The sequence below is a fragment of the Cryptotermes secundus genome, unplaced genomic scaffold (genome assembly GCF_002891405.2).
Source record: "Cryptotermes secundus unplaced genomic scaffold, Csec_1.0 scaffold55, whole genome shotgun sequence".
Classification (NCBI taxonomy): Eukaryota; Metazoa; Arthropoda; class Insecta; order Blattodea; family Kalotermitidae; genus Cryptotermes; species Cryptotermes secundus.
The window spans coordinates 1-13,282 of NW_019740654.1; the positions used below are offsets into that span (position 1 = coordinate 1).

A 13,282-nucleotide genomic window follows, 5' to 3' on the forward strand; every position below is an offset into this window, starting at 1 on the left:
CACTTTGCAAGACTAGAAGCTAAACTGAACTGAACTGAACTGAACTGAACCAAACCGCTTGGCGTGAAGCGTCAACTATAAAAACTCCCGTATGGTATTGGTCCCACCCGCATGGCGGGACACGCTAGGCGCTGATGGCCGCACGCCTGTCCCGACATGCCTCAGTCACATGCCAGGCGGCAGAAAGTGACCGCTCGATGTGAGCAGGTAAGTATAAAATGGTCCCATTTAAACAATGTTAATACACATGCCTGGCATGTGGCATGCAAGTATAAAAGTGCGCTTAAGGAGGGAGCAGTGAGAGCAGTTGGAGAGTAAACACCATGCAAACTGAGCCACTGGGTGGAAGGCGAGACCATCACAGATGTCACAAGCACAGCCCTCAGAAAAGAAGAAATGGTGGCATGCCTGTACGCTATTCAGGATGAATAGCCTTAAGGAGGGGGCAATGTGGTGTATAAACCCATTGCTAGACAAAGACCTTAAAACAATGACACAACAGCTGTTGCTAAGCAACAGTATGGTAAACAAGCCTTTATGACAATAGAGTTACAGGTGAAAAAGTGTTTTCTACTCGGTCTGTGCAAAGGGGTTATAAGGAAGACAATTAGGGAAACTCAGTCAGTTGAGGGCTGAATTCTGCATGGGAGGCTGTGAAGATTGAACCTGAGTGCAGGAGGCTGGAGAATCTCCACTGTTAGAAGCCACTGCTAGGGAACAGCTCTTGAAGACATAGCAGACTGTAAAAAGGCTTAGCAGGTGTTGTGGTGCTTTGTAAAGTATGAAGCTATAGTGCTGTTTTTACTTGTAGTTCTGAACAGTGTGTATAAGTGGTCAATAAATCCATTCACCAATCAATAACCTGTCTATAGTCATGAGAATATACATTTCATATCATCCATACATGAAAACATCACCTGCCAAAAAGAAGAACTTCATCACAACTATTTATTAAAATGTTGACAAACATGATCATGACACAAAATACTAGTACCTAAAACATGAGAACATCTTGTCGCTGAATGTCCTAAGCAACTCTACTATTATTATATTGCCATTAACAGTAGACGAAGACAACTGTTACAATTTGCCTGCAACATGCAAATTTCTATGTTTTTTCATATCCTGCTTCTGTGCGAAGCAGCGACCACATATATCACAGGCATGTGGTTTTTCACCTGTATGAATTCGGATATGAATTTTAAGTCCATTTGATCGACGAAATGCTTTTCCACAATATTCACAAGGGTATGGTTTCTTGCCTTGGTGGATCCACATGTGTTGATAATAAGAATGACTAGTTCTAAATGCTTTTGCACATACACTGCATTTGAATGGGCGTTCGCCAGTGTGTTTGCGAAGATGTGCATCACGCACATCCTTGAGTCTGAAACGATCACCACATACTTCACACTGGTATGGTTTTTCACCCGTGTGTAGACGAAGATGAGAGTACAGGTGGGCACTCTGAACAAACCGTTTACCACATACATCACAGCCAAATGGTTTCTCTCCTGTATGTGTACGACGATGCAACACTAAGGAACGTTTCTGAGAAAATCTTTTTTCACAGAACTCACAACCAAATGGCAACTCTCCAGTATGATTCCTACAATGTGCTACTAAAGTCACCCGATATGCAAATGACTTTCCACAGTCCTCACATTTAAATGGTTTTGTGTTATGTGGAGTTACATCATCCTCAAAGGATTTAACTGAAGGATGTGAATCCTTCCTATGTTCAACAAGTTTGGCATATGTAGGGAAGATACTATCAATGCACAACTTGCAGTTATACATTCTGGGCTGCTTGTACTCATCCACATGAGCCATAACATGTTGCTTAAACAAAGTTTTCCGGGCAAAACAACGGCCACATTTGTCACACTGAAAAGGTTTCACATCCATGTGAGTGACTCGATGGCCCTTAAGTGTTGCATTGTCATAGAATTTCCCTCCACAAATATTGCAAACAAAGGGACGTTCACCAGTATGTACACGCTGATGGGCAACAAGACGAGCCTTCAGCTGGAATGACTTCCCACACTGTTCACACCGATGTGCTTTCTCACCCATGTGCACCAAACGCACATGATCAAAAAGGTTGTTTTCTCGGCTGAATTCCTTGCCACAGTGCTCACACACCACAGGACTGCCACCTTCATGGATCTGCTGATGAAATTCAAGTCTGGCCTCAGTACGGAAAAATTTACCACATTCTAAACACTTGAAAGGTCGTGTTGCACTGAAACAGTTATGGCCAGCCAAAGTTTTGGAATTGTTGAACCTTCTCCCACACGTGGCACATACCAGGCGCTTTGAGCCTTTAGGTCGTAATCGCCTTTCTTCTGCCTTGTGCTCCTCACAGTGACTTACTAGGCACAATTCACTTGTGAAACACAATTCACATAGGCTACAAGGATAAAGATCTGACTCCATGTGACACTTGGCATGATCCAGACAGAGCTCTATGTTCGCAAATGTCTCTCCACAAAGACGACAGCTGGGAAACTCTACTTTTGGGTACAGTAAGTTTACAGTGCCATCTACCATATTATATAGTTTATCGTCCCCTACAATTTTGCTGTCTTCTTGAGATATACTTCTCAAATTAACACTTTCCACTGGACCATCATCACCCCATACAGTATTACTATCCTCACTGGTTTCAGCAAGTAAATTATTCTGCATCACTACTTCATGACCATCATGAAATTCTTCTGAGTGATGCACATTATTCTTCTTATATATTTTTGCTCCAATTTCCTTTAATAATGCCAAATCATAATTTTCACTGCCTTCGGGTGCATCACTTCTAATGGACATATTGCCATCACAGCAAAGAGGACAGAAATAAGCACGGTTTCCTCCACAGATTTCTTCTATATTGTTAGATTCCTGGACACCATTAATGGTTGAACCCTGTTTTGTTCCTGTACAATATGTCACACTTCCATTGATAAAACTGCTTTCTATACCAGCATTTTCAGGCTCATGTTCAGATTTGATGGCAATAATAGCAACATTTGCTTTATTGTCTTCCATATCATATACAGCATGTGACCTAAAACAGGAAATAACACCATTGCAGGAGCATTTGTCTTAGCATAAGAAGTGACTAGTAAAAGTATCTATTTTTCAATACAAATGCTCCCCAGTTACATACAAACAAAGGATGATTACAAATTACATTCTTGCACAGTGCCCTAAGAATTCTGGATTTTATTCTTCAGCTGCCACAAAGACACTACATTAAAAATGCATGTAATTCATGATATATAAAAAAGGTAAAGTTGTCCTTGTGCTTAATTAATTAACACAACATGAAGACATGTGGGAAAACAGAACACACCATTGTTGACCTTGGCCCTAGGTGGAGGTGAGTGGTCAGCTTCATGCTCTGGTCACTTTACCCCATGGGAAAAGAGCCCCTGGTACCCATTGGACAGGTGGCTGGGTTGGACCCAAAGCTGGTCTGGATGCTGTAGAGTACAGAAAAATATCTTGCCCCTGCCAGGAATTGAACCCTGGCCGTCCAGCCTGTAGCCTGTCACTGTACCAACTGAGCTATCCCAGCTCCTAAGACATTATATGTATATACACTATTATAAACTTCAAACCATAAACTTCATAATTTGTAAAAAATTATTATTATGAATATAAAATATAAAGACAATTATGACAAGTGGATGAAAGTGGGTATCAGCCACAGAAAACATGTTACTAGTTTCAGTTAAGAAACCCAACAAGGGAGAATTTTACTGCTTCTGATGAGGTTCCTGTATTTCAGTTTATCCAAATAATTTAACTGGTATGTGTATTAGCGCACATGCAAATATGCACAAATGCACACACACACGTGCATGCACTCTCTCTCTTTCACACATATTTGTATTGATACTTCACAGAAAAATGAACTCAACCAGAGCTCCTGTGTTCCATTTATATACATAATTATAACCTTACTTTTTCATATGCAACAAAAACTAAATTTACATACATGCATGCAGGAACACACATATTTGACATATTACTGAGCTAAGTAACTTGATCTAATGCCAACATAGCAATTAACATTTTATAAATACTCTATTCATTGTGCACATGTTTTAGAAAGATTTACAAATTCTTGAATCTTGTATGATTTGACGTTTTCACAGCGGTGATTATGAACAGTGCTGTCTTCTGGGAAGGTGGTTTCTGAATACTGTCCTTAGTGCTCTTCTTCAGAGTTTAAGTCTGAACCACACTCATATAAATTTCAGAGTCATTTTAAACTCAACCTACCAGGTTACATTTAGGTAACAATAAATTACAATTTTTGGGCAGCAGTGACTATGGTTATTCCTAACACAACTGTGTCTCATAACCGGAATCTATTTCTGTGTAGGCACAGCCATCCAAATAGGTCATGGCAATGGGCTATTTTTAAATCTTAGCATGTCTTTGTAGGATATAAATGACACCCAGTCTTGCTTTGTTGTAAAAAATATTTTACCAAGCCATTCATTTTTTAGGAATGTGAAAAATCTGTTTTATGGGAGTACAAATCTTATGAAGTTGTTGAAGCTTACTACTTCACTAATACATCAAGATATTTAATTTTGGAGACATTACTTGCCCATCTATATTAACACCTGGCATGACCATGTTAATTTTGAAAAATTTAAATTCAGAAATGTTAACTGAGATAATTCCACCTACAAATTTCCAAATAGAAAATCTCAACTTTTTCTTTTTTGATTTATTTTTATTATCGCAGTTTATAGATTTCTTGCATTTTTTGCAGCATGCTGAGATCACATTACGATGAGGAATTTCAATTTTCAGCGTTAAAGTGACTTTTTTCTAGGCCTTTACCAAGAATAAATGGTTGTTGGCTATATTACATATAAGGAGAATATACCAGTAAAAAAGTAAAGGTATCCCTGTAAAAGGCCGTGGAGGCCCATAGGGTTGTGAGATGTTGAGGTTCCCACATTTTCTAGATAACTGGCTCATAGATGGCAGTAAGGTTGTTGGCCTTACGTGCCGGCCGCCATTTACCCCCAAGAATATTCCTGGTACTCATTCCTGTTAGGGGCTGAGTCGACCCCAGGGCCATTGTGCGGCTGGAAGGATTAGGTAAATTGAAAAAATCCACCTCATCGGGCTTGTAGCATAGTGCCTCAACCAACTACGCTACCGTGTGCCCCCTGCCTATACCAGTTTCCTGTTATTTTCATCTCCCTCCAACCATGTTGTTTAAAACAAGTGCTGAAATATAGCCAACAATCTTCTTTCATTTTGAATTACTGACTTAACATTGGTGAAAGCCTGGAAAAACATTTCAGGCCTTGAAAATACAACTCCATATCTGATGAATAAAACTGGCTCACTTCAACAGGCAACAAGATTATAACAATTACTGGTTCTTGCCATGCTGCTACAGTGACGCAAAAAATAACTCAAACTCTAATAATTAATAAGAAGTCACAGAAACAAATGAGGAACTTTTCTTCTGGAGAACAGGTGGAACCATCTAATATATAAATTTTGTTAGTTTTAAAACTTTTATATATATATATATATATTTTGGGGGGGGGGCATGTGGTAGCATAATTGCAAGCATGTAAGCAACTGAAAATATTACTAACATGACTAATATAATAGCTTGGAATGTCATGTGTTCCCTTCTCCCTTCAAGCATCATGTTATGTATATTCTAACTGTGCCTTTGTTCATAAATCGCTAGCGTAAGCCTGAAGGAACTGGCTAACAACATCTGTGGTGGGCTCACTGTTGGTGGCAGAAGATGCACTACCTGATCGCTTCTCCTGCCAGTATAACACAGTACCACTGAGCCACAAAAGTAACATTTTTCATTTAATTATTCAAAGTGTCAGCTGGGCTAGCATGGCTAATATGACAGCTGTGCCAGTGGGAATAACAATGGGTCAATACTAAATCTGTGTATGTTTAAATGTCCACACACCTGAAATGCTTCCTTTCATTCAATTCAAGGAGTTTATTTTCTGCCTGAATGCAAGATTCTGCAAATTCATGACACATGTTTAACTTGTTGATGCAAGGTGCACACAGCTGTTTTGGCAGAGGATCTGTACATTTAACCTGTGAATCAGATTAATACAGGAAGATTATGGTCCTGCAACATCATACCAGTAGTAAAATCTGATGTCACAGAGATGAGACAGTACACTGTTGACACAAATACAACTTCTGTGAAAAAGAATCATCCAGGAATGTCAAAGGTGATAATGAATATTGTTACCATCATTTTAACTTTTGAAACCATTTTACTGAAGAACATAACTTACTTTATTATCTCTAATTCATACCTTATTCTTATATTCATTCAAACATTTACCAAATAATAGTACTGGCTGCTTGTATTATCTCAAAATGCAATATGGGGGGAGACCTCTGTGGTTTTAGTCTATAAGTGAACTATACCGACTGGGAATGGGGACCACTCAGCCTTGTGAGGATAACTGAGGAGCTCCAGTCTAGAAAACCGAAATTAATGGCTGTGGGGATTCATTGCGCTGACCACACGACATCCTCTATCAGCTAAAGTTGGCACTAACTTCGCCGACGAGAGGCGGTCACTCGATATGATGAACTACAGTGTTAACATTTTATAGTAAAACTAAATTATAAAGATCACTTACCGTCACAGGTAAACACATATTAATTTTCTCAGCAATGTGCTGTTTTTTCCCAGTACCACTAAAAATGTAAACCACTTCATTAACAGCAGATGCGCAGAGTCTGCAGAGTTGGCCCGGATGTTCTGATACCAATTCTTCATCCACGTCTCCAAGGTCACTGTCATAATCAAGTTCAACATGTGGCTTTGCTCCTTGCTCCTGTTTGATGACTATTTCACAGTTCTCTATTAAAAAATTCATATACTGTACTATGCTGAAGAAAGATGAGAATAAAGAACAGAGCAGTGGCCATATTGAGAGATGACACTACTTTGTTCTTTTAATAATAACTTGGAATTGGTTTTATTTTCTTACAGACTACATGATTTTATTACTAATATGATTGTAGTTGAATTAATGTTGCTGGATTAAGTGGATGGGAAACAACTAACAGTTCTTCACTGTGTAAAAGTGGGTTTACCTTACATTTTCCATTCTCAGTAGACAAACTGATACAGCAGAGACAGTGTTCAAAATGTTTTATATGATAGCCAGACGCACAGTGAGTTTAAAACAGTCAATAAAGAGTCCCATCTTTCAGGAAATAATGGTGCGCAGTCCGCTGAAAATCTAAGGATGTTTCAGAGGAACCTGTCACCTCCATCTCCATCAGCAGAGCTCTGCTTGTTACCTGCTTCATGCTGGTTTCTTGGGTTATTCTTTGCCCCTGAAGATAAAGGCAAAATGTTCCTCCAAAATGTGGGTTGACTTTCAACAGACTGTAAGGTGTTATATCCAAGAAGATATGACTCTTCATAACCATGCTGTGAGAACCTAAAATCCTACATAAGAACCATCATGTTTCATACGTGCATGCAAATGAAGTCACAGTAACATCAATGGATCTAAAACCCTCTGAGACACCTATTAGCCTCTCTCTTGTACTGGATATCATTTTGCAGTTACACTCTTGTCAAACTTAATGCTGTTTAATAACTGATATGGAAGAAAATGTTTTATCATGTTGAAGAAAGTTCTTCTCACTGCAGAAACAAATGTTATTCTTAAAGCGGTATCTTCTGTGAAGAGAAAAAGAAAAAAAAAAACAGGCACACAAAATAAAACCATCATACACAAGACCCAACTTAAGCATGAACTGGCAAATGAGCTTATCCGAACAATGTTTTCTTAATGTAGAAGCATGGGGGAGACTTTGCCTAAACCGTGAAAATGAATACAGTGCTCTGACCCCTTTCAACTGGTCATACAACAGTATATGACAGTTACTACCTTGATAAAGAACATAATACATAAAAAATTATTAAAGATTACAACTTTTATTTGTGATGTTTCTAAATTTAGCCAATACTTACGAAGCTTTAATTGCTTAGATGTACAATGCTAACCCATTCTCCTGCATATTTAAAATTAAAGCTTTTTGATAGGATTCAGTATTATCAAATTCCATCTGGGCACATGCACGTGCATGTCGTGTGTGTTGTGATAAAGCATTAGTTTGTTACACATTAAACTGTGTCTAGAACATATCTGTCAGTACGTAAGTATGTCCTGAGCAGGCAGCCTTATGAAAGAGAAGTCCTGTGTCTTCAATGAGATCTCCAGTATGGTGATTCTGGTTCACACCATACATGTATGCTGCTCCCGTTAACTTTCTAATAATGTAATGACCTATGTCACTCTCTGGCGATGACACCCCGAAATATGTTTTAGACACAATTATTTTTTATTGCAAGTGGGGTGGGACTAAGTCCCTTGTACTGCGGCCACTTCTGGCCTATTGTACCAGCCACAGATGATAGGTGAGGGTGATTGTGGAGCAATTGGTGGAATGAAGATTGGCAGGGGAAACCGAAGTACTCAGAGAAAACCTGCCCCAGGGCCACTTTGTCCACCACAAATCCCACTTGACCAGACCTGGGATTGAACCCGGGCCACCGCGGTTGGAAGCCAGCGACTAACCACTTAAGCTATGGTGCGGCCCACTAGACACAATTAAGTATATCATATTATTGGTCTTATTGCTCCAAATGGCAGAAAGTTGTTTTCAAAGCCGCGAACATGATATCACAACTGACACAGTTTCTGGTACTAGACTTTCGTATTTTCAGTAAACTATTTCCCTCTGACCTTGGGCATGAATAATTATTTCTATGCTTGCTTCCATAGTTTACATGGTGGTAGTAAAAGTGTGACTTAGCAGCATTTAGTAAAAGGGTATTGATCATTCTATAATACTTTCTTAACATGTGCTGTAAATCAAACACGAGAGACAGTTACACAGGTATACCTAACTCCATGGAGCTGAGCTCTTCTAGAGAAGCTGGCAGTTGCTCACTTACTTAACAGTTTCCCAACATTTTACGGAACCATGTTCACAAGAACCCTCCTCTGGTCCCTATTCTCAGCCACATCAATCCAGTCCGTATCAACCCATCCCATCTCTTTAACATCCATTTTAATATTATCCACCACCTATGTCTTGGTGTTCCTAGTGCTCGCTTTCTTTCTGGCTTTCACACCAATATCATCTCCTACGTTTGCGTTATGTGCCCCGCCTGTCACATCCTCATTGACTTGATCATTCTAATTATACTTGGAAAAAAGTACAAGTTATGAAGCTCCTCAATGTGCAATTTTCTCCAATCTCCTGTCATTTCATCCCTGTTCGGTACACCTACCTTCTACAATGATTTGATCACCATCCATTATTTCCACTGGAACATTCGGACTGCTGAAGTCAAGCAAAGTTGGAATAGCTCCTTTCTTCAGTCTTTGTTTAGAATTATCAGCAAACTGACTGGCTATGAAATGATCAGAACATACAACATTATGCTGACTCACTAAGGCACATGGCTTATCCAGTAGATCAAGACGTCTACAAACCAACAGCCAATGCCGGCACCTTCAAACAGAAAGAAAAATTGTATTAATTTTCTAAATGTTATGTTCAAAGACTCTTATACAGCTGGAATCTAACTAACCTGTCTTCAGAAACTGGAAAATGGAAGAAGTATTTATCAGGACACGAAGATTTACTGTTATGGCACCCAGGCACGGCACATGCCAGTGACTGAACATTATCAGCGACTTCTTGTTTTGGCCCACTTTCTTCACCAGCACCAATATCTGTAGAAAACAAAATGCTTTGTGAAGTACATCACTGTCCTGTCTTCTGCTCTAGTATCAAAGCGATGTAACAAATTTTCTTGAATCTTGCAGCTAAAAACATTCATATTCCAGACAGGTAACCCTTAAATTTAAACCTTATGACTTAAAAAATATGTGTACATTCTTTGAGGTTAAAAGACAGATTGCCAAGTACTTTTTTTAGGTCTAATCTTCTTTGATTGTGTTTCACCCATTAAAAGTGAGTAAGGTTAAGAATACTATGTAATTCAATATTAAAAGAAGTATATACAGTGCAATAAGGTGTACTTTTCCTTTCACATGAACAACAGAAATGAGAAAGTTCATGCCCTGCATATTATTCTCTTTTACCTGTTTATATTAATGTACTATATTCAAATTCTTGAAAAACTTCAGACTTGTTACTATTTATTTATTGCTTATTTAATGACATTGTCAGTAGTTCAGACTACACAGCACTGAATGATAAGGCAATCAGTAAATAATGAGTTGGAAAGGCTGCAGAAGGGACTATCTGTGACCTAAACTGAGGTATTATGCTGTCATTTGCTTGGAGAAACTGAGGAAATCAGTCAAAACCCCGACAGTTTCTGGGCTGAGATTTGAACCTGGGACCTCCACCCACCCACTCAACTGTGACGTGCTACAGCACATTCTTTACCATGTTACTGTTTTGAAAGCAGTAATAACCACATTAATTTAATTTGAAAGAGATGATTATAAAATTCAAATTTATTATTGATTGGGCAAAATTAATTATTCAGAATAATCACAATGACCCCTCCTCAATATGAAATCTCTTTAAAACAATTACAGAAAACAGCCATGAAAATATAGCACCACACCCAAAATACAGCAGGAAGGGCAAAATATTGGAAGTCTCACATATTAATCAAGTAGATAAGGAGATTTGCTATAGGTAGAATGAACATAATTTCAACCATAACTAAATTATAATCCATATAAGAAAATCTATACAAACCATCAAAGAAATATTCTGCAACAATCTGATCATCCGTTATCTTCTTTCCTTTAAAATTCAGTTGTTCTAGATCAAGCTGAACGCCAGATTCATTCTGTATTCTTGACTTTAGGTCACGGAAAGTATCTTCAGGCTTTACATCAATTGTGATGCTCTCACCACTTACGTTTTTTAACACTATCTTCATGCTGAAACAACAATTATTTGGCTGAAAATTTGTATAAAACTATTAACATTAGTACAATTTTTTGCAAGCTGCTATGTTGTGTGCAGTAAAGTGTGGAATCACTCATGGAGAGTTGTGACTGCACTGGATGTGATATTAGTAACTCAAGTTTAATGAATACATATACAATGAACCTATTTTAAGACAAAGGTTGATCGATTGATTGATTTATTTAACATCCATAACTGTTACATTATGTACAATTGGACAAGTCAGTTTTATAAAAAAATAAAGGATGAAATAGAAACCTGTCTCCCCTGGAATATTTCTCTGGTCCCAAAAAAATAAAATAAAATTATGTCTTGGAGTTGGAAACTGTCCGACACAAGGAACTGTAGGAACTGGTACATGAAAATCTAATTGACTGGAAAACTGTCACTTTATTTTGTTACACACTCTAGTTTCAAGAATTTATGCAAAGGGACTTCAGTGGGAGCATTAGTTCAGTTGAAGATGAAACAATAGCACAGCTGAAGGAAAATTTTCAAGTAACATGGAAATCATGTGATAAGGTTCTAATTCTGATGGTTCCTATAAACAGCTGGTCAATTACGAAAATCCAACAGGAGTTCAAAGTTTCCAGTTCCATGGTTTGGACTGCCAAGAAATTGGTGGCTGAGAAAAAAATTTAAAACCAGGCAAGGTGCTGCCTCCTGCGACAGCTGAAATGGTGAAGTAATTTTATATATCTAATACAAGCAGGATCATGCTAGGGACAAAAGATTATGTTTCTGTCAATTAAGAAGGCATGAAGCTTTACCTTCTGAAACATTTCATACTGAGTAAGAGTATTTAAGTTGTTAAGCTTTTCAGAGTATGTAGAGATCACCCAAAAAAACTGTGTTGGCTGATGCAAATGGTACACAAGCAGTTAGTGAGTGTACAATTCATCAGAATGTGAAACATGGTTCCAGGTAAAAAATTGTATATCTTGACTGAAAAGCAAGAAAAATCTTATGACCGTTTGTCCTGTTTAAAATTATTTGTAACATCCCAAGTGTAAATTTCTCTACTATTGGTACGAAGCCTGATTAAAATTTAACAGTTCAAGACCAATGTGCTGATAAGAATACTAAAATGCACCTCAGGGGGGTTCCAGTTGATCTGAATGCCATCGCATGTCATGCACGTCTTGTTCAGTACATACGAGTAAATGTCACGTACTGTGAGTACTCTACCAATATTTAAGACTACGGAAGAATGAGGTACCAGTATTTGGACCGGCATGAACTATAAAAAGGAACTGGACTGTTACGTTTTCTGGTTAGTGATGAAGTGTCATTTAAAATTTTCGAGGAACTGGCTTAAATCATAATTGTTTATCATGCGGTTAGGTAATAACTTATCTTGACACCGCCGACACTTTCGTACGAATTCCTTTACGCGGACTTGTTCCGTGTTTGAAACTGACAACCATTGATTTTGGTATCAGTTCAATTTTAAAAGGCATAGTTTTTATATTATATTCCATACAAAAAGCATTCATAAGAGTTAATTATGAACTGATACGTCCATATATTGATGTGTTTCATTTCGTATCAACTTCGCAGGCATAGCGTAACAATGACCTACACAAGTGAAGCTATGACACGAGATAGCTTCACAGTTCACTTAGAGAGCCATTTTTCATCTAGTACACAAGATTGTTTACAAAGTGTCTTAGAAGCCGTGAAAATGCCGGGAACATTCTAGCGTATCACTCAATAACCAGTACTTCGAGTATTCCATGTAATGTAAATCATACCTTTATAATAAAATTGTTAGAAGGACTATATCAGACACCATAAAAAGAATTGTAACTCCTCATTAGCATCAAGCTCTTACTATTACACACACGCGTCCTTTTTTCTTAATATATACTCAGTATCACTGAACTGTAGAACGCGATCACTGAACAAAACATTATTAAACGTAAACTTCTTTTAATCTCTTCATAGTATATTTTCAGTGCACTTCTTAAAATGTTTAAATTTTATATGTGATGTTATTTATGGAACTTTATAATATTTGGCACCAATATATGGCTTCTGCAAAAACATACGTTATTATTTATAATCAATGCTTTGCGCTATACTCTGTGGCACAATTAACCACGGTTGTTCTCTTTGGACTGATTTTCGAGAGCAAAGCTACCGGGAAATTTGAGTGCCGACAGAATTGTTTTTTATCAGTGGGGGAAAAGAAAATTTGCTTACAATCTTATGTTTAAGTCGTATAAGTATATTTTTACGGATTGTCCCAGACATTCAGGGTATA

The 13,282-nt window shown here is 37.9% G+C and overlaps 1 protein-coding gene across 2 annotated transcripts; it reads right to left on the reverse strand.

Moving 5' to 3' along the window:
• Positions 1–8: 8 nt before the first annotated feature.
• LOC111872351 (zinc finger protein 471) lies at positions 9–13,054 on the reverse strand. 2 transcript variants are annotated; one of them, XM_023866138.2, is made up of 7 exons: positions 12,771–13,054; positions 10,801–10,988; positions 9,653–9,797; positions 9,350–9,573; positions 6,672–6,895; positions 5,975–6,111; positions 9–3,064 (listed from the first exon to the last, which is right to left on the reverse strand). In XM_023866138.2, the coding sequence occupies exons 2-7, from the start codon at positions 10,985–10,987 to the stop codon at positions 1,081–1,083; spliced, it is 2,901 nt and encodes a 966-aa protein (XP_023721906.1). In that variant the 5' UTR covers position 10,988; positions 12,771–13,054; the 3' UTR covers positions 9–1,080. The 2 variants fall into 2 exon arrangements, with proteins under 2 accessions (XP_023721906.1, XP_023721905.1); XM_023866137.2 differs by lacking the exon at positions 12,771–13,054 and adding an exon at positions 12,110–12,621.
• Between the last annotated feature and the right edge of the window lie 228 nt (positions 13,055–13,282).

Excerpts from the sequence above, each read along its gene's own strand:
- LOC111872351 (XM_023866137.2), bottom strand. The coding sequence starts at position 12,141 with ATGGCATTCAGATCAACTGGAACCCCCCTGAG. Across the intron at positions 10,989-12,109 it reads TCAACTGGAACCCCCCTGAG|CATGAAGATAGTGTTAAAAA; the intron begins GTGCATTTTAGT and ends TTGTTGTTTCAG. Across the intron at positions 6,896-9,349 it reads TGATCAAATCATTGTAGAAG|AGAACTGTGAAATAGTCATC; the intron begins GTAGGTGTACCG and ends ATTTTTTAATAG.